Source organism: Poecilia formosa, unplaced genomic scaffold (genome assembly GCF_000485575.1).
Source record: "Poecilia formosa unplaced genomic scaffold, Poecilia_formosa-5.1.2 Scaffold374, whole genome shotgun sequence".
NCBI classification, from domain to species: Eukaryota; Metazoa; Chordata; class Actinopteri; order Cyprinodontiformes; family Poeciliidae; genus Poecilia; species Poecilia formosa.
In genome coordinates, this window is record NW_006800313.1 from 149,482 (window position 1) to 174,344 (window position 24,863).

Genomic DNA, 24,863 nt, shown 5'->3' on the forward strand with positions numbered 1-24,863 from the left:
CACTCCATACCGATAGATAGTGCTGCTACTACACATCTTTTGCTGACCACCAATACAAAATCAACAGGAAGAAGAACACCCTGCCCTTTTTGAGCTTTTGTATTTTGATTTTGTTGGTCCTATGTACATACAGGTTTTTTTTCACATCTCAAAGGAGGCCAAGTATATCCGCCACGCATAGACTTCTTGCTACTCCACTCCCATGTGAAATTTTTAAGATCCATCAGTAGGTGTCATGACAAAATAGATATTTTTCTCTGTTACTCAACCTAATAAAGTCTAATGTTGTGCAAGATAGAATTCATCATCTAGCACTGGCTCCCTTGTCTTCCTTGTAGCCACTCAGTGCTGTACATCCAGAGATGGTGAGAAACCGTAATGCCCACATTACCACTACCTTCTTTTCTGCACACTCCAGATAAGATTCAAGGACGCAGATTGATCTTTTAGCTGTCTTGGATGTGTGTGTGTGTGTGTGTGTGTGTTGGTATGTGAGAAGAATGAAAGACCCCATTTTCTTGTGTAATCCCAGGCCTGAGTCCATTTCCACCCTGACAGGAGGAAGATTAACTTGGTTAGGCTCAGAGCTACTCAAGCACGCCAAATTAAATTAATGGAACAAATTTCCCCCATAATTAAGATGAAAATACGTGTCAGTTGTAACCTTGCCGAACACTAATTATGTACAAATGATTTATCATCTGTTTCATTCTGAAAAGCAATGGGCTCACCTCTCTGATAGTCCTTGCTGGCTGTTCAGAGATTGCTCCTGATTAACAGTGACAGATTCGACTGCGGAGAAGCTGCATGTCACTGGTTGACGAATCAGCAGCAGCCTGAGCTCTCTCTCTCGCATCCCTCCCATTAACCTGTACTGTGTGTGCAGATGAGCAGATCTGGGCCTGAGCTCTCCGTCTTGTACATTTCCTTGGAATGGAAATAAAAAGGAGGTGATATGAAGGGATTGAATTTGGGGTGGGAAAAACGGGATTTCACCTATCCTCCCATCTTCTGTGTCTTCCATACAGCGCTTGTCATTGCTGGGTCGCTGAGGTGGGAGGGCTTAGGGGCTGCCTCGTGCATTTACACACTCACACCAAAAGGTAATTTAGAGAACAATCAACCTAGCAGAACTGTGGGATCCAGAGAAACCCATGCATGTACAGGGAGAAAATGCAAAGCCCAATTCTGATAACGCCAGACTGAGAGATGAACCCAGGATCTTGCTGCCGACTGAGTCAGCTGTTTGGTATTCATAGGCTTATTAAACAGGGCAGACAACTTCCAGCTGAACCTGGTGCAATTTCCTTCTATCCATCCAACCATCCATTTTCTAACACGCTTATCTCTAGTAGGGTCGCAAGGGGTGTCCGTGTCCATCTCCATCGGTCAACTGGCGAGAGGCGGGGTCATCCTGGACAGGTCACCAGTCCATCGCAGAGCCCTGGTCCAGTTTGTGTCCATATGGTCCATCTTACAAAATTCAGGGCATTTAATTTTTCCTGTACAAATTAAATTCACAAGAGTTCATCTGTTAAAATGAACATCTTTGTTTGATGGATGATTTCGTTAAAAGGGGATGGTTCCATTGTAACAGCGTGAGCCCAGCAGATGGTGCTATAGGGCTAGGCTCTACTTGCTCTATGAATTGGTGTGGTTAATTATAAATTAGCTTCTGGAACACATTAATTTCATGTCTGGGAAGAATGGATTTATTTGAGGGTGTAGCAGCTTTGATTTGCATCAGAAGTGCAGCCTCTTGTCTAGTGGTAGACACATTCACCAGTCTGTAATCATTGTTGTGCAGACTTACTCACAAGGGATATACCCTCTTTTGTCATGATCATTATGTATGCCACACACATGCTGCCATAGGTTTCCTTTCTGGCAGCAATGGCTCATTTGCATTTTCCTCTCCTAGTCCCAAACAGTTGTGCAGTGATATTGATTTTGTCTCAGACCCCTAGCACTTCCCCCTACATCAAAAGGAACAGAGGGTTTTGCATTCTTTAGTTTCCTCTTCTGAACTAGAATGGTCGTTCATGCTTTTGGTTTCAAAATGTCATTAAGCCCACATGCGAACTCACCAGGCATCGTTTGACTTTCCGTTGGAACTTGGGTCCATTAATCAGACACCTGCGATGCCACAGTGTGCTTCCTGCATGTTCCATTGTTGTGATGAATCAGTATGCTGACACTGGGGAGCTACCTGCGCTCTACATCTTACATCTCTGTTCTGCCTTCAGTCATCTTGTTGGTACAAACTTGACTATTCCCCCAAGCGCCTGAAGAGACAATGCAGCAGTGAAGAGGAGGCATTTTATGCACAGGTGCATAACCGACAGAATGTCACACAATTGTGTGCAGCATTTGTACAGCAGTTTGTATTAATGCAAAATAGAACTCTGTTGAAAACAATCTGTATTTTAACTTGAAGTGATTTCCTAAACAATAAAAAAAATTTTTTTTTTTATTCTAGTTCTTAATGTAATCTCTCCTAAGCTTAAAAAAATGTCACTTTCAAGGGGTTCAAAACTCCAAACAGTTTGAGAAATGTAGTGGAACAAATGAGCTGCAGCTATTTTCTTCTATTGCTCCCGTTTCATGTTTCTGCCTTCAGTACTCTTACTGAAGGATCTCTTCACCGTCAGAACTGTCTGGGGATTAGCAGACGGAGGATACGGAGAGGGGTCTGGTGTTATTATAGACCTCAGAGGTCACGAGGCCTATTATTTCAGAGTGGTCCACTGAAGATTACATTTTCAGCCAAGCCCTGACTCCACCCCTCTCTCATCATCCACATCCAATCCACACCCCATCTTTCACATTTACACTGACAGAGGTGACAATGGCCTGATAATGAAGAGACCCCCAGAGATCAGCGAGGGAGGTGATGATATATTGTATCCCTGCCTATATCAGAACCCTCAAAGATGCCATTGACTACTAATTGAAAAACCTGCATGATCCCCATCCCCTTACAAGGCTTCCATGATCCTCCTAATTACTGGGGTTAAGTGATTGTCCCGTGAGACTGTTGATGGAAGGATAACCAAAACAGGTTCTAGGCAGGCAAGAAAACTAATTTGAATAAGCATAATATTCTGTCTGTGCTGCCAATGGTAGATAGACACACTTGTGATGTTTGAATGATGATGAATTAGGTTGAGCAATAAATGTAGTCAAATATCCATCTCAATACAATATTCCCTAACATCAGGGCTGGCCTCAAACTAAGCTGCTACGGAGTGAAAGCTTCTTCCATCACGACGGAGGCTCAGGTGTGTTTGGTGAACATTTCTGTTCGGTTTTTATTGAGCAGAAAACGGCGACAGCTGACAGCTGAAAACGGCAACGGCTGTTCGTAACCTAGCAACCGACATCAACAGAAGTCACGAAAGACAGAACTAGATCCTGTTAAGCATTCTTCAAAATAAAATACTTCCTCTAGCCAAATACACCACTTAGACTCGCACTTAAACATGTTTCACTTCACCTTTGTAAATTACGGAGCCCTTTAAGGGACACGGGGAACGATTTTTCTTTTGCGTTTAATTTACAACAAACCGAATGCACTTAAAAACTGTCTTGAAAAGCTAAAATTGCTATTATCAAACCATTTTCAACATGAAAGTGGTGTATTTTCAAACATATTTTATGTTTTTTCTATTTTTCATTGTTTTATTAAACTTCCAAAGTCCTATGTAAGTCAGGGACGTTTTGACTATGTGTGACCAGTGGACTTCTACGTTGTGTCCGTCAATTGGTGATCGGACAAACCACAAGACATCAAATCTGGGTTTGGAGGCGGTCTCCGTTCATTTAACCTGACAATCGGGAGATATTAGCAATAGCACATATCATGTGCTTCAGTTCTCCAGCGCGATCTACACAAAATAGTAGTGCTAGCATCCAGTGCACATCATGCTCAAAACACAACCAAGCATTTAGTATCAAATCTTATAAAGGTGTAATAACAACTCAAGTGAAAATATTCAAACACCTATACAAAAAGAAAAAAAAACATTTGAACAATATAAATAAAAGGATTGTGATGGATTATAAAACTTGCCTCTTCCCAGTGGAACAAATAAAAGGGAAGAGGAAATGAATAACTTCATATTTATAATGGTCCTGGAGGACCATGAACAAAAGAAGAAAGTGAGGCAGAGCTGGAGACACAGGAACACAACAGTCAGGTATAAACAGACAAGAACACATTGTGTGTAAATATACACCTGGCGTAATTCCGACTAGTCAGGAAGTAATTAGAGATTTGTCAAGTGGGTATTTTGTATAGTCAAAATATAATTAGAGAAATCTTAAATTACTAAAACGTCTAGTCCAAGAACAATTGGGGATATCGTAACAACGGTAAAACCGAATTTATGCTAAAATCTGCCTGCCATACAGCGAGCGCCTTCTCGTCTGCTTTGCATAACGTAGTTGCGTCATGGACGTCGAGGCTGACCAGCCGGAAGTAGCTTGAGTGAAGAGCGACGGGGAAATCTTAAAAACAGCTTGGTGGTCTCAGCCTTTTTGTTTGTTTTTGTAAGGACGTGGTTCTTTATAAAATCCCTAACAATGTGCTGCGGCGGTGAGAGCTCTTCCGGTGCAGGATAAGGTAAGAGTTAAGTTTGATTTAATCCAGTTTGCTTTGACTGGTGATGTTAAATTGCCTCCAGTAGCTAGGTGAACTGTATTTAGTCCATTTCGTTCAGCATTAACTGGCTTATTATCGCAACACACGTGACATTGTGTTCTTAGTGTTGTTGTTTTTTTGTTTTTTTTTAGAAAGAAAGGCCATGTTTCTGTTTGACACACACCGAGCAGGACGTGGCCATGTCGGAACTTCTCCGCTTCTTAGCTTTTGTTTGCTCACAGGCATCTGACCCGGTAGCGTCGGGCTTCTATAACCAGGGTGTAACTATTTGTGTTGCAAGTTGGTGGGGACGAGGAGGGGCGGGGGTAGAGGGGCGTTGATGCACCCACAATTACTGGAAGGCCTTTTCTTTTTTTAGTGCTAAGAATAAGGCCAAAACTTAAATGTGAATGCCATGCAATCTAATTCAATACTACGAAATAGAAATATGTTACAACGAAAGTAATCTAATTAATCTATATAATGCAAGGGTGTAACTTTGTGTTGCAAATTGGATGCATTGTGAGGAACATCTGGGCAGAGGAGGTAATGCTGATGCACGCTGGAAGGCCTTTTTTGTGCTAAGAACAAGGCCAAAACTTAAATATGAATGCCATGCATTCTTAATCAATAACCTAGGATATACATCCCGATGAGGCTTGTCAGATTAATAGTATTTATTGAAAATAACTTTTTATAAGGTATTAAACATACAAAGAGATGTAAGGATGTGTAACTGTCAGTTGTCTATGACTTATTTCACTTGGTGATGGAATTGCTAAACAAATGACCTTTTTAGTCATATTCTGATTTATGGAATGAGTGTGTATTTGTTCAGTGCTTGCCTACAGTTGAAAACAGTTACAAAATTCAGCTCATGCTGCTCCCACAAAATGCAGTCCTGGGTGATTGCCCATGTCGCCGATATCAGAAACCGCTATGTTGGGGGTTTTGTGGATTTTCTTCTGAAATCGCGATGTTTGTGACTGGAATCGGTTCGTGTGGTGTGCTGCTCCTGCCGTGAGAGACGAACCGATCGAACCTGTTGTTCTTTTATCAGCTCTGCGGGCACAGAGGTTTGGAGAATCGGCCAACAGTCCTTAAATCTTGCCGTCTAAACCAGACTTAAGACTCATAAGCTCTACTCATCTCCTCTCGACCACTGCCCAAACGCTCTCTGACTCTGGTCGCTATGGTAACGTTTATATATCCCTTCAAAATAAGATAGATGCGCCACAAAAACGAACGTTTTAACTCACGATAATGACTAACGGGAGCCCTGAGCTTGTTTCTCTGCAACTAGACGGTCCCATCTGGGAGTGATGGGAGACAATGACACCCGAAGTGTTGCTTATTTCCACAGCCTGCTTGGTCTCTATGTGGCGAAGCAGTTTGAAGCTTCATTGCCTCATTAGCAGCCGGTCGCCGCATGTTACACAGAGCGGCTTAATGTGGGAATCACCTACCGGTCCGGGATAAATCCATCCTCCTGTCTCTTCTCTGGGCCTTTTCCCCTTCGCAAAGAAACTTTCCAAAGACATCTGATCTGTTTCTTACTCATTTTGGGCACTGGAATGGTGGGTTCAGTGTTGGCGCGCAAGTAACTGAGAGAATCCGGTTAAAGGATTTTCAAAATAAAAGATCCTCCAGACTCAAATAATACATAAAACGGAAAAATTTAATTATTTCTTGCGCGGCCCGGTACCATTTGGTCCACGGACCGGTACCGGTCCACCGACCCGGGGCTGGGGACCACTGGTGTAAGGAATTGTATCTTGCCTTGATGAGTGGAGTAAATATATGGCCATTCAAATAACTTGCAGCTATTAATGCTAAGACAGAAAATGAAGTTGTCAATAGTTTTATGTCAAACAATTGTCAAAAATGTTTTGTGACAATGGGTCGGATTCTTTTTCTGTGCAGCCAGATGAGGCTTCTGGACTCAGTCATGGTGGAGAAAGATACTTCCTGTTCTGGATGTGTGCAACACTGACTACGATGAGCAACAGTGACCAGCATCAGCGGTCAGAGAGGCAGCACAATAGCCGGGGACCCTACGTGTCTTTTATCACCAACAGGTTTGCTTTTGACTATCTCACATTACCTTGATAATGGGGGAAATTTTCTGCCATAATTTGAGAGCACACATGGTCAGTCTGTAAGCAGGACTTCACGCCTTTCTTCTCAAACCTTGTAATGCTTGTTCTCCAAACTTCCGTTCTCTTTCAGATATTCACTGTGCTTTCTCAAACTTTTCTCCTTGCTCTCAAAACTTGTCGCTGTTTGGATCAAATCTCCGCTTGCAAACCTGTTTATGCAAACGGAGTCAAAGAACTTAGATGGGATAGTTTAAAACATCTTAGTAAAAATACTGAAGCAGGGAGCGTGAACTAGAATGATCCAGATCAAGGCGGTCTGGTTGTCATAAAAGTGTACATTGAAATCAGCATTTTGTCCCAGTTTGTATCAAGTTAGCCGTATTTCCGAAAGAGAAGGTGATTTATTATTTTTCTTGTTTCTACAACCCCTAACTGCAGACCAGACCAGTTAGTGCTAAGTTAATTAGCAGTATAATTAATGCAGCACATATATTAGGATCAGTTGGAATGTATGTGGCTGAATTTAAAATATTTTTTGTGACATTTGTTGTGGATTGGCGCTATATAAATCAAGTGAACTGAATTGACCGGTACTACTGCGGTGCATTGTGTACTGTCCTAACGCTGCTGTTGCATACTTTGGCAATTCTCAGAGGAAATGTGTACCAAGACTTCTTACCCGTTTCTTTTTGTGTTTTTGCCTTTCAGAACCACCAACCTTTTAATCCGAGGGGGAATGCTGTTCTCTGTGGGAGTCTTCCTGGCTCTGGTGCTAAACCTTCTTCAGGTGCAGAGAAATGTGACACTTTTCCCCCCAGATGTCATCAGTAGCATCTTCTCATCCGTCTGGTGGGTGCCACCCAGCTGTGGCATTGCCTCAGGTGTGTAAAAGTGGCTAAATATGTTATAAGCACAACCACAACATTATTACTGTTTCTTCAGGTGTGCGTCATCCAAAGTCACTAATAATTTTGCCGTGCCTTCAGGATTAAGTAATCCCAAAATTAGTGTGTTTATTTCTCTGTATTTGCTCGTTACTGAAGGAGCAGTGACTTCTGGGAAGCTTGCACACAAAAAAAACGCCTGACCTCCATAAATCCTGTCTGAATTGAAGCAAAACTTCATCACCACTGTTGCTTTCTGTGTCGTTTTGTCCTCCACAGCCATGATCGGAGTTCTGTATCCCTGCATCGACAGAAGACTCGGTGAACCTCACAAGTTCAAGCGGGAGTGGTCGAGTGTGATGCGATGTGTGGCTGTATTTGTTGGCATCAACCATGCCAGTGCTGTATCCTTTTTTATCTGTTGTTTATTGTGGCTGTTAAAGTGATTAAAATACGCAACATGTTAGCATCAGTTTTCAGATTAAATAAAATTTGCGCCTTTTTTCCTGAATTTTGTCATGTATAAGAACGAGTGTATTAGAGATTCTCTTTGTGCCTCATCAAGCATGCTGTCGCTGTTCTTCGAAGATGAACACCTCACTGTCTGCTAGCTCATGTTCCCATTCATTATCATTTGTATTTGTCTGTGGATTCACAGTTAGTTCCAGCAGTTCTGTCTGGGTTTATCTAATTAAGGACATCATGTGACCCACTGTACTTTCCTGTGTGACTGGTTCCATTGGCGTGTCACAGTAGCTGAAGGCACGCTGAGCAGTTTGTTTTCATGCCACATCACCTCTAGTTCCTGTTTTAGTTTTCATGTTAAGTTCCGCAAAACCTTCCTCCTCCAAAGATTCACTTTATTGCATCAACTGTGCAAGTTGCATAAAAGTTCTTGCTCTCATCATACTTCAATAAACCATTTACAGTTCAGACATTTAAATAGAAGTAAATGCATCCTGTGGTCCTGTTTTTGTCAACGGAACACGGTTAGGGGTGTTCATCCTAAACAACTTGTTACACGGCAGGCAAAAAGCCTGGATCCTTCCAGGAGTTGTACGGCATTAATGTGTGAATTTCTCTTAAGGTCCGTTTATTTCTTTGACCCCTTTGGTCAGAAGGTAGACTTTGCAAACAACGTCCAGTTGTCTCTGACCCTAGCAGCACTCTCCATTGGTTTGTGGTGGACGTTCGACCGCTCCCGCAGTGGCTTCGGTTTGGGGATCAGCATCGCCTTACTGGCCACACTTACCACTCAGATCCTGGTTTACAATGGAGTGTTTCAGTAAGCCGCTTCTCTATAGATTTTTATTTATTTTTAACTGAAAATCACTATTTTTCATATTCTCCCATTTAGTTATTCAATGGGAAATACAGTTTAAAGCTGACTGTTACATGCCTATTCTCTGCCTAGGTATACTAATCCAGATTTCCTCTACATTCGCTCTTGGCTTCCCTGCATCTTCTTTGCTGGAGTCATTACCATGGGAAACATTGGTCGACAGCTTGCTTTGGTAAGAAATGGCAAAAGTATTTTTGTTTGACGCACAATTGCAACTTTGAAGGAAAATCTTTGTTTTCAGAAAGTTTATCCAAATAAAAGTCTGAATAGTGTCGTATATATTTGCCCTTTGTAAGTAAATATTGGCTGCAGTTGCATCAGCTGGGCTTTTAGGCGGTTTCTCTGCTGGTTTCCATAGTTACAGATTAGATTTGTGTGAACTCAACTTAAGAGGTTTACACGGAAAAACAACCATCAAAGCCTTGGCTTTTAACCATCACTTTTTTTATTAAACTAAATATGCCATGTCTTTGTTCAGCTGATGTTTTTTGTTGTTATTTCAAACCCAGGGCAGTTTTATAGCCTAATGACTGTCACATTGACTCCTCACCAAGATTCATCACATAGAAAAAGTGTATCTGCAGTTGTTTGACTCAAGTTTGCTGTATTTTCTATTTGCATATGTACCATAACTCTTCATGGCACAACATGAAGAGTTATAGAAAGTAAACTTTACAATTCAGTCTTGCTTGAATGATAAATATTGCTGTTTGTTTTGCGCTCAGGGACTTCTGAGCAATTCTTCCTTTTACAGGAGGATTATTGTTGCTTTGACTGAAAAAGCGAATTTGATTCTTTTCACATTTGGAAAAGCCAGAAGGAGTTTGAACCTTCAATAACTGCGACTCTTCTGTTATTTCCAGTACGAATACAAGTTCCTGCAAGAGAAGACCCATCTGGACTGAGATTCCCGTCTCGTCAAAAATCTGAGATGACGTGTTTTCAGCATGTTCCAGTTAGGAAATGTTAAACAACCCGTGAACTCTTGACTGGCTGTGTTCTGCAGATGAAGACAGTATTTTTGATTTGCTCTCTTCAGGTCTTTTTAAAAGCATTTCTGCTTCCCTGGGATGAAGTGGATCATGACAAGGACTTATTTTTCCTTCTCTGTGGTGCAGTCTGTGCATCTGACTGGAAGGGGATTATCTACAGAACAATTCATTTTTCACATCACAAACTTTGGCTGCATTGTGCCAAAACATAATTGGTTAATTTTTCTTTATGCATCAGTAACAGTCTTTGCAGTCTGTTTAAAATAAATCCTCAAACACATGGACCTATGTCTTGTTCATTTTTGTTTGGGTGTTGCGTCCACCAGGCTTGTTTGGTGGGATAACATTAAAGGAGACCACACGAGCGTTTTCTGATTAAGTGAAAATTGAATTTATTAAATTATACTAAAGAAATAAAACCTGAAAAAGGAACATATGAAATGAGAAAATAAGCAAATGTAAAACAAACCTAACAAAACCCAACCATGAGATACAAGCCAAACCAAATGGGGTTCTGAGGAGGGAGACGGAAAAGCCTCCAGTTTGCTGCATACATGGCAGCTTTAAAGCAGCAGAGCACCAATCAGGGCAAAACATAACACCTGCAGTAGGCCCGTCTCCAGACCCCTACAAGGAAAAGGGCAGAGACCCACTGCAGCTGTAACACCTCCCCCTTTAAACGGAGGCTCTCAACTAGGACCTCAGTAGCCATTTTGCCTGTTAGTCCGGTCCATCAATGGTGCAGGAGACAATGCATCAGCCAGCTCATTTTCAGTGCCTCGAATGGGCCGAATCTCAAGGTTGTAAGGTTGCAGAAATAAGGCCCATCACATCAACCACTGATTTGGACTCTGTAAGGAGTGCAGAAAGGTCAAAGGGTTTTATGCACCACATTAGGAAACGCACCTTCACCCACATACACGTCAAGGTGCTGCAGAGCCCAAATAAGAGCCAAGGCCTCTTTCTCAATGGTCGAATAATTAAGTTGATGTTGATTGAACTTCTTAGAAAAACACACTGGATGGTCAACACCATCCTCATCAGCCTGCAACAAAATGGCTCCCACACCCACTTGGTCTGTCCAAACTATTTGGACTTGGACTAGTCCAAATAGTTTGGATGCATTTTTATTTCTTTCCTACTTATGGAAAGTTTCTGTTTATATCATAGGTTTGTGGTGCCTTTCTATACTAAAGAAAAAGATATAAGACGTCAGATATTTCACAACGAGGTATTAACATTCATGGAAAAACTTACATAACCTGGTATTAAAGCAGAAAGTACGGCGGCCGGTAAGAAAGGCTTACAGTATCAATTATGCTGCATGAACTGATCAGTAGATTATTGCGAGGGAACGCAAAAGAAAAAATTTTCCCATGTCCCCTGGAGGGCTCCGTACTCATCTTCTAGTTTCAGCATATAGTGAAATTTTTAACAAATGTGAACATAAAAAGTTACAAACTGCACCTTTAAAGATGCGTATTCGAGTACCCTTGCACTACATCATAAAGAGACTGAATAAAAGTGATTAAAAATATTCCACAAACATGTGGTAGTCTTCATTGAGTTTTCTATTCATGATTACTGGTGGTGTACATTTAGATTGTTTTAAACTGTAGTTAATAGAATCAAAAATTTAACAGGCCATTGTGAAGTGAAATGAAATACAAAAAAAAAAACAGCTACTTTAGGCACCAAACTTTGAACACATCTACCCCATTTAAGAGCAGCTTTTCCCATTGAAGTTTAAGACTTTCTTCAGACTGTTTAACAGCTTCTTATGGCGACACAGCGGCTCTTATCAAAAAACAAACTGGCAGGGCTGGGCATCTATATTTTGATTGAAAAAGTGATTGTAGAATGTGATACTTCTGCTGGTGATGTTGCTAAAGAGGCAAACTCCATTATTGCCTCCATTACTTCTCTCTCTCACAAAGCTAGAAGTAGGGAGACGTGGGGGAAAGAAGGCTGATTGTGATTGATGGTTTCCCATTAGGAAATCTGTTATCGCTCCAGCTGGGGGGAACGACTACTGAGTTGTAACACAACATATTACCCGAGTGTCTCTCCAAAGCCTCAGCGGAGAGCCGCTGAAATAAAATATAGACCCTCTCTCCAAGATCCTCATTTTAAGCTCAGCTTTTTATCTTGTCATTGCAATTTGGTGTGCATTCCAATTCAGCAGTCACACGGTTCATATTAAACACAACAAGCGCAAAAGATAAGTTTGTCTTGCTCTGATTGTGGAAAGATTCATCATAGCTTGGGTCAAATTTTCCCCTCCTCACTTTTTGAGTTCTTCCATGGTGATACATGTCAGAATGATTGATTGGATCCAGGAGAAACTGTCCTGGATCACCACAACAAATGATCTGACCCTTACCAGGAGACCTTGGCCAGTAAAAAGAGATCAATACTTCACCATTACAATCAATCAAAAGAGAGGTTGGACGTAGGCTGTCAGAGGTGAGACCCTCAAGCTACTTGGACATTAAACTTGACAACTGCAGTACAAGCGTAATCAATATCTGGTGCTACACAGATCATTTGTGGTAATCTGTTAAGCAGTGACGGATGTCTTCTGGGACAGCATTTCATGTTGTGACACAATTTAACAAGGTTTTCTTTCAGCTTAGACAGTCATCTTGGAGATGGACTGAAGTTGAACCATTACACCGCTTTCAAAATTATTATGCAAGTGATATTTTCTCTGATTTTCCTTAATGGTCAATGCAAATGATGGTCAGTATAATTTTCAAATCATGAACTATTACAGTATAAATCAAATTTTACTGAACTCCCAATGAGAAAAGTATATATTTTTTTCAAAAATAAAAAACTCAAAAGGCACTGTTCCAAATTATTATACACAGCAGATTTTCTAAACATTTTACGGATTATAAAGAACTGCAGACGGTCATTCTTTGAATGTGCAGCATTAAGTGGCCACAGGTACTATTTCAATCAAAAACATCTTAACAGACTGAGTTGCATGTTGACATTGGGCCCCTTCTTTGATGTCACCTGCACAATTCTTGCATCCATTGAACTTGTGAGTTTGTGGAAAGTTTCTGCTTGAATGTCTTTCCAGGTTGTCAGAATAGCTTCCCAGAGCTGCTGTTTTGATATGAACTGCATCCCACCCTCAGATCTTCTGCGAGAGGAAACTCCAGAGGTTCTCCAGAGGTCAGAGGTCAGAGGAGGATGGTGACCACACCATGAGTTTCTCCCCTGTTATGCCCATAGCATCCAATGACACAGAGGTATCCTTGCAGCATGAGATGGTGCCTTGTCATGCATGAAGATGATTTTGCTATTGAAGGTACAGCTCTTCTTTTTGAACCATGAAAGAACGTGATCACTCAAACTTTTTATGTCACTAAAAACTACTACTGATATATAAAATATGTAATGCTCATATACTTAAAATGCATTCTAAATATAATTTAAATGCAATTCAATCACAAAAAGAGTACACTTTAGATATACTAATCAAACACATTTATATCACATAAAAAGCAACATACTTAAGGTATACTCGTCACGATTTGGTGGTTGTAATGGTGAGGATGACAGCGGAGGACCCAGGTTGTTGAAAAATGATGGTGGTTTTAAACATAAAAACATAATCCAGGCAGTACAGGTGAGCAGAAAGGCTTCGAGCTCAGAACTGGTAGCAACTGAAAACAGACACTGGGGAGACACAGGCTGACGCGGCAGAACAGACGACAGTCAAGACAAGGACCCGACAGCAAACAGAGACACAGGTGGGATTAAGTACACAGGGGAATAATCAAGGAAACAAGACACAGCTGGGATCAATCAGAGGTAGACAGGACAACACAAGACTCAAATGAACACAGAAACTAAATCCTTACAATACAGCAGTGGTTCAAACTTTTTCTGCTGGGCCCCCCCAGTGGTTTCCAAATACTTTCTGAGCCCCCTGTGGATTACAATAGGGAGAGTTAGACTTTGGTCGTCTTATTTAAATGATGTGTGTGACCGGGGGGGGGGTTTCATTCATCCATCCTTCGCCTCTCCCTGCAATGGAATGGCACAGCACCCCCTCCAATGGGGGGAACCTCTGAGGCACCTTGTAGGGCACCCGATGATGATCAATCACTGAAAGTTCGGTGTCTCTCTGAGTTTTTGTGTAGGAGATATAACAGTTTACTGTTTCATGGCGAGTAGGTGAACTTTGACTCCTGGTATCACACCTTCAGCATGCTCGACAACTCCCTGTTTTGATAACTTTTAATTGGCCATGCCTTATGAACCAACTGACCAAGTGTGAAGCCGATCGATCAAAATCCCTAGGAGGAGTTCGATCAAATGTGAAGGCTGTAAACGGCCAAAATGGGGTCAAAATCGGAACTTCAATCCAAAATGGCCGACTTCCTGTTTGACTTGCACTATGACATTAATTGAATTTTCTGTGCGTCTTGGCGAGCTCTATAGTTGTACCAACTTTCATGTCTCTATGATAAACTAAGGTCAATGCAGAGGGTTTCTTGAAAGTTGCCAGGTGGCGCTGTTGAGCCATTTTATTTTGTGATTTTTGCAATGACCTTAAAATATGCAATTTTCATGCAGACTTGATGCAACCACCAAGTTTGGTGCCCCCCAAAAAGCCAATTCATTTGACGGAAGACTAAGAAACAGCACAGTTACAAAAGGCCTTCGCAGCGCGCTTCGCTGCTCTGGCCTAATAAAAGTAAGAAATTCCCATAGTCCTTAGGTTTCGAGTAATCCAGTTATGATGTCGATAATGTAAATATAACTATAAAAAATGTGAGTTTAAAAATAACTCGCAGGCAAAGTTACCAGTGAAGACGAGAGAGAGCAGGATGAGCTGTTCCTCCATCTATGCCATACATGACGCTGCTGCAGAACTGAAGAGCTCCTGCTGTGTCCCAGTTGCACAGAGTTGTTCACAAGTCCTTCATCCCAACAGTTGTAGGATTTTATAATCATTACTTGTCCCATTGAACTCACACACAACACATGTTTACATCCCGGTTGTCATTTGCAGTTTTTCAATTTCTTGTAGACTGTAGTTTATGCAGAAACATTTATGGAAATTTTATGCATTCTTAAACCATTTTTAATAACTATAGTATTTTTCCTTAAGTTGTAAATATTGTCTCACTGTACAGTCTTTATGTATTTGTATTTCTCCATTTGCTTGTCACTTTACTACTGGTAAACCTGAATTAACTCCATTGAGGGATATGCAGCTTAGTCACAATTCTAGGTGATTCTCATAAAGTGTGTATTAGCAGCTTAGCAGGTGGCTCTGAGGCGGCATCACCTGCTGATGACAGTGGTGTAGCTGCAAGAAAATTTGGAAAAACAAGAACTTCTTTACAGTCTTTATACATTTATACATTATTACATATTTGCAATAAAAGCTGCTCGAGTTCTGGCGCAATAGTAACATTTGCATACATCAAGTGGTTGAGTATTTACTGCTAATGTAGATTAATGTGCCTTGTCTTGTTCTACCTCCAACAGGCACAAGACCTCACAAAAGTAATTATGATGAAGGAGCTGGTCTTAAAAAGCTTTTGTCTGGATTAGTGCTAAATTCAAAGATAAGGACAGTTTCTGTGTGCTTTACATGAGTGCAGGAGGCAATTTGTTATGTGAATATTATTGTTCAAGGCTAAATAGCTGGTAAAACAATAGGCGTGATGTGTCACAGCTGTAAGTGCTGTTCTGAAAAGGTAAACTTCCCAGCACTAATGAATTCATTAATCTCTCTATTTATCCCTGACAAGCAATTATCTCCTCTTGCAGAATGAGGGTCAGGAGGCAAGGTTGAGAGGCTTTCACACACTGCAGGAAAAATCAGATTGGAGTCATTCACCACCATGCAGAGGCAGTCCTAGGGGAGTGGAAGGTGGGGGAAGCGGGGCTGAGATGGGACATTAGTCACAGTTGAAATTCAGAACCTTCTGGTTGAAGGGGGAGGGGGTGAAGTGCCACCCTGGGCGGTTGCCTTCGTCGCTCATATCAGAAACCGCCACTGCTATCATCCCCATACTTACGGTTAAGCTCAAAACTTTTCACATTCCTGGCAGATTTGAACTTAAAAAGGATTTAGCGCACCGTGTTCCGGTCGGGACATTACTTGCGTTGCACGGAGCTCTGACTTCCGTCTCTGAGTTGTGGACGAAAGCTAAGTGTTAGTAGCATAACGTCCAATCTTCAAGTTCGGCCCGTGGGGATTTTATTGATTGATGATATTGCCCAGGTTTTCATCATTTTTGGGGACCAATGACTGGAGCGATGCCTGGAGTACTGCAGCCTTTCTCCTCCGGGAGCTGCTGATTCAGAGCGCTGCAGGAATATTTATACAGGTAAGCAGATAGACTGAACACGGCGGGCGGCTGAGTAACTGATGGTTACAGTGTAAGTGTAACTTTACGGACGAACAGGAACGAGTTAGAACAACAACCTCACGATATCTCTTTGCATATTGAGCTTAATTAGAACCAGGTTAAGTTTATGAAGAAAACTATATCCAACCAGTTCGCACTGAAGCCTTTATCCACTCAAGAAGCATTTGTAGATAAAACATGAATTGCCGAAACAACGCAAAACTCCACACTAATTATGTCAGCATGAAACCTGAAATCTGTTTGTAGAAAGAGAGATTTAATTATGTCAAACGTGCTTCTTCCTGCTCCCCACAACAGATAGGCAAGCTTGTGGGGATATTTCCTGCCATGTTAGCAGAGTACTGGGTGATGGTGGGTAATAGTGAAAATATGTGTTCATGTGTGATAAGGAACAAGCTATTCCCAATCTTCACACACCTGTCAGGCATACAGCTTGTTATCTTGGCTCTGAGGGCCCTGGCTGGTGCTGTCAAGAGCAATCACACAGAGACATACATGTAAAAACCCAGTAAAGCATGTCAACATTTTTAATTTTATACAGTAAATATCTTATGGACAGTAAGCTGTTGTTTATCCCAACCAGGGGTCACATTAACAGAATATTTTCCGTATTGGACTATTTTTTTTTTAATTGATGGAAAAATCTGAAGCTCGTCCGTCATTTTGACAGATTACAATTCACTCCGCTGGCTATACGAGGTGCACACACTTTCAACTTTAAGTAGAGTACATCGCGCAGAGTAACTAAATCAGTCAATACAAAACAAGCATCCCTTCTGAACATCATCTGCGACATGGATGCTGAACTAAATGGCAGAGCATTGAAAAGTTACGGCCAGGACGCTGGTTAAAAAGCGCATTTCAAACTTTAGCTGAAGTTTAGCAATCTTACAGTACATAAAGAACAAAGAAAACTAAAGAGAACCCTACATTGTCTTCATCTATTTATTGTTTAAATGGAGGAGTAGACAGTTTACCTTGTTAAAACAGAAAGTAATGCGTTAATTAGACTAATAAGCACAGTGAGCTGAATGGCACATGGCTCTGGCTTGCTCTGCTCGAGCTGAAGAGATAAAATCCTTTCAGTCATTCAGATTTGCACTTCACTTATCCTGCACTAAAAACGAAAACCAAACTGGAGCTGGAAGATGTTAAATGAAGCCTGGGAGACGTTATGCTGCTTATTCAAATGGAGCTCTAAAAACCAAAGCAGTAAAATTAAAATAACATGTCGGGTTTGCTCCATCCTCCAATCTCTAATTAAAGTCAGTTAGTCTGCTTGGATCGGGCTCAGTCATAATGTTTATTCAGTCCATTGACATTATGGTTGTGTTAGATTTTTTTCAGGTCCGATCTAAATATTAGCGCAGATTCTAAAGATCTGAAAGTTTAGATTCTACACTTTTAGAAGCTGTTAATAACTCAAAACAGCCTGAGTTCATGGTGCTGTTTGGTTTTACATTTACCAAACAGCACCAGCCTTCTCAATAGGAAGAACGACAATAAATGAATTAGGAAAACAAAAATGTTTTTTCAGGTTATATATTAAGATGTGTGGGGCAATTTGGAGTTAGTCCATGAGTATTTATTAAATGAGTTCAGTGATCCTGAGCCTGAAAAAGTTTGAGAAACACTGAGCTTGATGGAGAAGCGGAAGCTGATAAACAGATCTATGTATAATATAATTATTTATCTTTAATTCTGATTTTATTCAAATAATACAGGTTTTTTTTTTTTAAATAAATGGTCAAGTTCTGCCTGTGGTCCAACATACCAACATACTGTTTGTACTGTTCGATTTTAGTATGTTTTTTAGTTTATTGATAGGCAATAAAAATATTGTATTAGGATTTATACTTCTGAAAATAATTATTTATTCATCAATATTTAAATATTATTTCTTGTAATATAAAGCAATTTGTTGATTCAGGGATGCATAATAATTATGCATCAAATGCATCTAAGTACTTTAGGTTTAATGTTTTACTTTTTCTACAATTACACCTAAATTTTATATATTACCACTAGTAGTAGTACACATTTTCATTCCTTAGTTGCCTAATGTAGCTAAAAAGCTTCATACCCAAAGTTAGAAATAACTTTCATATTTTTGTTTACATGTTATCTATTTTAATATCATATCTAGAAAACTAAATATTTATTTGCATTGCACAACTTAGCTCAGGGTTAAAATCATTTACAGAGTTTTTCAGCCAATGTCCATGTAGTGGACACATTTCACTCTTCCACTTCCACTAACCATGTGTAATCCGTTCTTGACATCAAATCACTTCTGTTTTAGTATCAATCAACCAACCATTGTAGAAGTTTTACATCTCTTTGGTTGAACTAAGGCCTGCACAGTGGCAGAAGAAGGTCCTGAGTTCGACTCCCGGGTCTTTCTGCATGGAGTTTGCATGCTCTCCCTTCACATAGTGGGTTCTCTCTGGGTACTCCGGCTTCCTCCCACAGTCCAAAAACATGACTGTCAGGTTGACTGGTCTCTCTAGGTGTGAGTGTGTGTGCATGGTTGTTTGTCAATGTGTTGCTCTGTGACAGACTGTCCCAGGGTGACCCCGCCTCTCGGCCGAAACGTTCGCTGAAAATAGGCACCAGCACCTCCCGACTCCACTAGAGACCAGTGTAGCTAAAAAAAAGCTTCATAATCCAATGGATGGATGTATTAACAACAAAAGAGGCATTATGTTTTCTTCCATGTCCAAGTGTTTTGCCATTTGATATTTTTGCAGTTTTTTATTGGCATCCTTCATGTTAAAAATGTGAGTGTGGTTTGCAGTGATGCTGCTGTTGTACCAGAAACAGAAGCAGATGGAGCTCTCCTTCTCATTTGAATGTGAAAGGATTCTCTAGTCAGAACATCTCCCCTGGCAGTGTATCTTCAATCTGTCCCTTTTGGTGCTGTGACCTCTGTGAGGCGGATGAGGGTCAGTGGTTCAGCTGAGCATAATACCCTCCGCCACTTCTGTTGTCAGTCAGAGCTAGTCCCATTTCCCTTCTAACTACAAGGGCACCAGCGTTCTTAACAATAATCTAATTAGGTATTAATGAGCCCTGTAGCCTTGGATGTAATGGGCTTTTTATGGTCATGTTATTGGGGACTGTGGCGATGGAGAACGAAAGGTCGGCTGCAGTAAATGAGAAAAACTACATTTATATAAATAAAGATGTGCTTTACATAGACATGTCTATTGTGTCTGTGAGAGTGATAAGGACGGAAAATTACTGTCATTACTTGATCAATTATGTTCACAACATTCAAAATGAAAATAATCTGCAGTAAGATTTGTTTTCATACTCTGGTTCTTTTTATTTTTTTTCTGTGCCACCTTTAGAGGTGGCAGCAGATAATTGAAAAGCGAGCAAGACTGCACGATATTCTTTAAAAAGAGAATTTTAAAGGTCTAGGAGGAGACCCAGAGGAAGACCCAGGACACGCTGGAGGGACTATGTTTCTCGGCTGGCCTGGGAACGCCTTGGGATTCCCTGGAGGAGCTGGAACAAGGAGCTGGGGAGAGGGAAGTCTGGGCCTCCTTAGTTAGGCTGCTACCCTGTGACCCGACTTGGGATAAGTGGAAGAAGATGCATGGATTGATCCTTTAAAGGTTATTATGCAAAATTCACGTTTTGCATGTGCTTCTAAAAACAGTCTAGAAACAGAAACAGTTCAAGAGCAAAATAAATAAATAAATAAAATAAAATAAACACCCAGCCATTTTGGAGAAATAAAGAAGTTCTGCTGATGTCTGCAAAACAATGTGTTTCAAAAATCTGTAAATTGTTGGATCACCATTTTTTTACCTAGCAACTCCAAGCCAACTTCAGTCCCTCACCTGACAACCCAAGTGCAGCTCCACTCTCTTCATTACCAGTTACAGCTGCAATGGCTGCTGGAAAAAAAAAGGCCTCTATAGTTCTCTGTTGCTCATTGTCCAGTCTCCCCTCCTCTTATTTTTCATACATGCTCATCTTTTACCCCAGTGTCATTACAAAACCTCCCAGCACTGCTGGTTCAAATAAAAAGGTTTTTTTAGCCCACTTGATGTCCTCCTCAGATCTTTTTTCTCTTCTTTACTTCGTTTCATTCATGATTAACTTGGGGGAGGACGGGACAACACAGAGACTAAATTAACAGAAAAACACACAAAAATCCACATCTTCACACCTATACAGACATAAAATGCCACTCTCGTTTTCTTCAGGTTTATTTTTCATTTTGATGTCCTGTATAATAAATAGTTCATAACTGTTTAATGTGTGAACTGATATTTAGCCACTTTAGAAGAATAAAATATAATAGAAATGTGTTTTATTGTCTCACAACAGGGAGAAATCTGGTGCAGCAACAGCAAAATGACAATCGAAGCACGTAGATTCACGCAGAGAGAAAACGTAAAAAACAAATTAAGGGTAACGTAATGTACAATAAAGAGAAAGTTGCAGCATAAAAAGAATGTAGAGTAATTATAAACAGCGCACTCCCATCCTAAGGAAAGTACACCTGGGTATCTTCAGAAAATACGCAACCAGCTCTCCATCTAATGGGTAATTTGAGTTCCCCAAGTCTGTCGGGTATTACCCTGTACAAAACTGGGGTAAACTGAGGAAAACCCATCAGACCTGCAGGAACACCTGCAGGTCTGATGAGTTTTCACCTCCACACATATGCTGAGGTTACACAGTCTGGCTGGAAGAGTCCCGATTTAGACCCTGCAGGTTTTGGGTCTGGAGGTGATTTCCTCATGAACGTAGCGGTCCTCAGCTTTTGTCATGCTGCCCTTCCACCTTGTTTCAAGGCCTTTTTGGTCCATCGAGATGTAATTGAAGAAAGCTCAAGTTCCTCTTGCTTGCCTTTGTTATTGTGGTCTGAACCCAGATGATGAGAGAAGTCCAGTTTGGTACCACAGGTTGCAGCGCTGAGGAGTCCATTCCCATTCGCAGGACAGTCTTCGGCTATCTGTGGTCCCAGAGTTCTCTGTCCATCTCGATCTTGGCTCAAATCTGCCTGGAGTTCCTCTTTTACGTTTGCTTTTTATAGGGGTTTCCACCCTGTCGCCATGCTTGTTTCGTTGGCTGTCTGCTTGAGTAAATGGTCTCAGGTCCACCTCTCTCCCTGGGAGACATTATGTCATGATGTCTGTGCTCTTGTCCCGGAGCTGCTCACAGGTCACCCTCCATCTTCTCTCAGCAGTCTGAGTCCTTCTTTGGGTCGTCCGTCCGCTTCCTGTTCAACTGGTTGCTTTTTTCCTAACCTTTCCTCTAAACTCTCAGACACTATAAGTCAGCAATCATTATTAGACTCTGATCAACTTTAACTGAGGTTATAGGTCATTTCTAATGACATTGACACGACACAATGACATTTTTTAAATTTCACATACTCTTGTCATTTCAACAGATTAAATTTTAAGTACTCTTTAGATCTAAATCTAAGGGTGGCCATATTGGTCACTGATTTATTTTTTAAATGTTTATTACTCTTATGTTAACAGGTGACAATAAGTGAGATGGGAAAATGTTCAGTTTTATTTCAGTTGCATAATAATATTCTACATTAATAGTCGCCCAATAATTGTGCAGACATAGATATTGTCCTAAGAAAACCCAAATCTCATCTTTACTTTTTGAAGTATTCAGATTTGAGAGGTTACTAACATTTTGGATTGACCGAGCGTGCCGTAGTTGATCAACAATAAAATGAATCCTCAAACTACAACTTGTGTAATAATTGTGCCCACAGTGTAGACACTGTAGCAGCCCTCTTGTTAGACACATAGGCACAAGTCACATTTATTTTGTAAGTATGAGTGTTTTCCATATTGAGCAGCTAAAACTGTGCATTTGTTTTATCGTACACTAAAACTAGAGTTATTTTTTAAATTATAGCTGATATTTTAATAATGGTTGTAAGAGCATGGTCTTTTAGTTTACATAGTGTTTTTCTGCACAAGCTTTCCCAGCTCTTATGGTGAAACTAGGAATGTGTTGTGGGACACATGCCACGTCTTATCCGTCTGTTGTCCTCTGAACAAACTTTAGAGTTGGCCAGGAATTATTGCTTCCAGCATTTTTTAAAGTAAGCCTATTAGGTCTGCTTAAGGTTTATATCAATAAAATTAAATGCTCGTAAGTTACATTGGTGCATATCATAAGATCTGCTATTGTCACTGAACGGCTCTGCCATGAAGCATCACCACGGTCAAGCTCTTGTTTTGATTTGGATCACTGAATACGACAACTCAAACTCCTCCCAAAGTTCTCAAAGCACTTCCTTTCCCACCCTACAAAGAATGGGGACAGGTGGCAACATTTTTTCAAAGACATATAAAATAAGCTGAGTCTCTGTTGTGAAGCGTTGTCTAGACAGATCATTCCCACTGAAAAGCTCAGAGAACTGGGGCTTACGTTCATACTCTTCCTCCTTTGTCTTTCCACCTTCCCTGCTGGCACAAGACAAATACCAGACTCCACTTCCTAAATATTTCCACAGTCACAGACTGATTCCCTGTTGGGCCCCAGCATCCAGTGGGAGGCGGACCTCCGTGACCGGCCATGCAGAGCAGCTACACAAGAGAACGGCTGGCTGCCCTGCAAGGCCATGCAGATGCAGGTGTCAATCATGGCTGGAAGCAAGCAGGACTGGAACATGATAGCATTTGTGCTACCATGCAATTATTTCATGAAATCAGTTAAGTAAATGTGAACTGTAAAATGATGAACAGTGCTGCAATACTATCCGTTATTTAACCTGGAAACCACTACTGAAAGGGTCACTTGGGAAGACTGCAGATATACAAAATCAAAGGATCCCCAAGTTGGCGAGTTATTACCCTCACATGTTTAGAACTTCAGCCTATTGCAATTACCTAAAATGAGTTGGCTTCTGGTTGGTAAGACGATAGGAACTTCCAAGGGAAAGACCTTTTTTTTTATTTTTATTTTTTTGTAGCTGACAGGCAAGAGACATGTCAGGAGTCAGCACTCAAAAGAGAGGGTTGATTGAAGCTCAGACTCCCTCTACCCAGGACTTGTACAGGTGGGATCAGGAAACGGCAGCTGGCATCTTTACAACCTCCTGGACATGAACTGTGTAGATTTTTACCTTCAGATTGGCACCACAGAGCACATTTTGTAATAAACCAGCTGGTGTCCCAGCTGCCCTCAAATATGTTGGGGTGCAATCTGGAGGCAGCACAGCAAATTCAAAAGTGTCAGATTTCCAATGCAAGTGTTGTATGTTAAAAATACAGTGTTAATTCAACAACATGAGTGTTAGTGAGTGTTAGTTTCCCTAACACCAGGGGTTCCCAAAGTCGATCCTCGAGAGCCGGCATCCTGCATGTTTTAGTTCTCTCCTGGTCTAAACCCTGGTCTAAACCAACACTCAGTCTGGTGTTGATTTAGAAATCAACACCAGACAGTTCCTCCCACAATTGTAACATATTTGTGACATCACATCAGGGAAGGAGCTACAGTTAAATTATCATGAGCTTTATTATTTGGGCCCGGTCATTTGCCCCGCCCCCCGCTACTGCGTCACGTTTGCCGAGGCAGCAGTATGGCGCCTTGTCTGGAGCTTATTATAACAAGGTAAGTTTCATGTTAAAATTATCATGTTTTTGACTATTTTTTATGGAGGCATTATTTTTCTGTTTACACAGGAGTATTGATTCATATACACAGTTCGCTTAACGTACATTTGTTTGTTTGGATATCACTTTTTATTGTCTTAACCGAACATCGAAACTGTCAAGAAAATCTGGAGGCCATTTGAATTAACATTATTTAGCTGCGGGGTCATTTTCTTTAAGTTTTTGGCTGTAGACTGCAAAACGGGGGAGTGGCTGTGCTGCAAAACGGGGGATTGGCTTGAACTATGCCACAGGTGTCAAACTCCAGTTCTGGAGGACCACTGTCCTGCAACATTTAGATGTGCCGCTGCTGCACCACCTGAATACAATAATTAGGTGATTAGCAGGACTCTGGAGAACATATCTACACATTGAGGAGGCAATTGAGCCATTTGACTCTGGTATTTTGTACCTGTGGCATATCTAAAAACTGCCAAAATGTTTTCTCTTTGTTAGTGTGTCATGTTGGTCACTGAAGCCTGTTATGATGACTCCAACACATTTCTTCAGACAGGTTGGCACGACTTTTAATGCTGTCCAAAATTTTTCTAAAAGCTGACTAATTTCTTTAGTAATTATTTCTGACTTTTTTATGCTTTATCTTGTAAACCAGGTGGGCAGAGTAATTTGAATTAATATGCCGGTGACACACACAGGTGAGTCTGATTAGTTTTGTTCACACTACTTTTTAAAATATTTATTTATCCTAATGTTTCTGCTATATTTCATGTTTTTCCTTCCAGGCTGGAAGTCTTCCTCCTTCATGTTGGCGAAAACAAGAGCAGCATCAAAGACACTTCACCATCAGTGACCAACATCCATGGCTGCTTCCAATGAACTTTCAAAGC

At 40.9% G+C, this 24,863-nt stretch overlaps 1 protein-coding gene across 1 annotated transcript; it reads left to right on the plus strand.

Annotated features, from left to right (window-relative positions):
- The first annotated feature begins 4,454 nt into the window (after window positions 1–4,454).
- On the plus strand, window positions 4,455–10,243 carry insig2 (insulin induced gene 2). The gene is made up of 7 exons (XM_007575256.2): window positions 4,455–4,624; window positions 6,566–6,720; window positions 7,450–7,622; window positions 7,905–8,029; window positions 8,744–8,910; window positions 9,040–9,139; window positions 9,831–10,243. The coding sequence occupies exons 2-7, from the start codon at window positions 6,620–6,622 to the stop codon at window positions 9,870–9,872; spliced, it is 708 nt and encodes a 235-aa protein (XP_007575318.1). The 5' UTR covers window positions 4,455–4,624; window positions 6,566–6,619; the 3' UTR covers window positions 9,873–10,243.
- The last annotated feature ends 14,620 nt before the right edge of the window (window positions 10,244–24,863 follow it).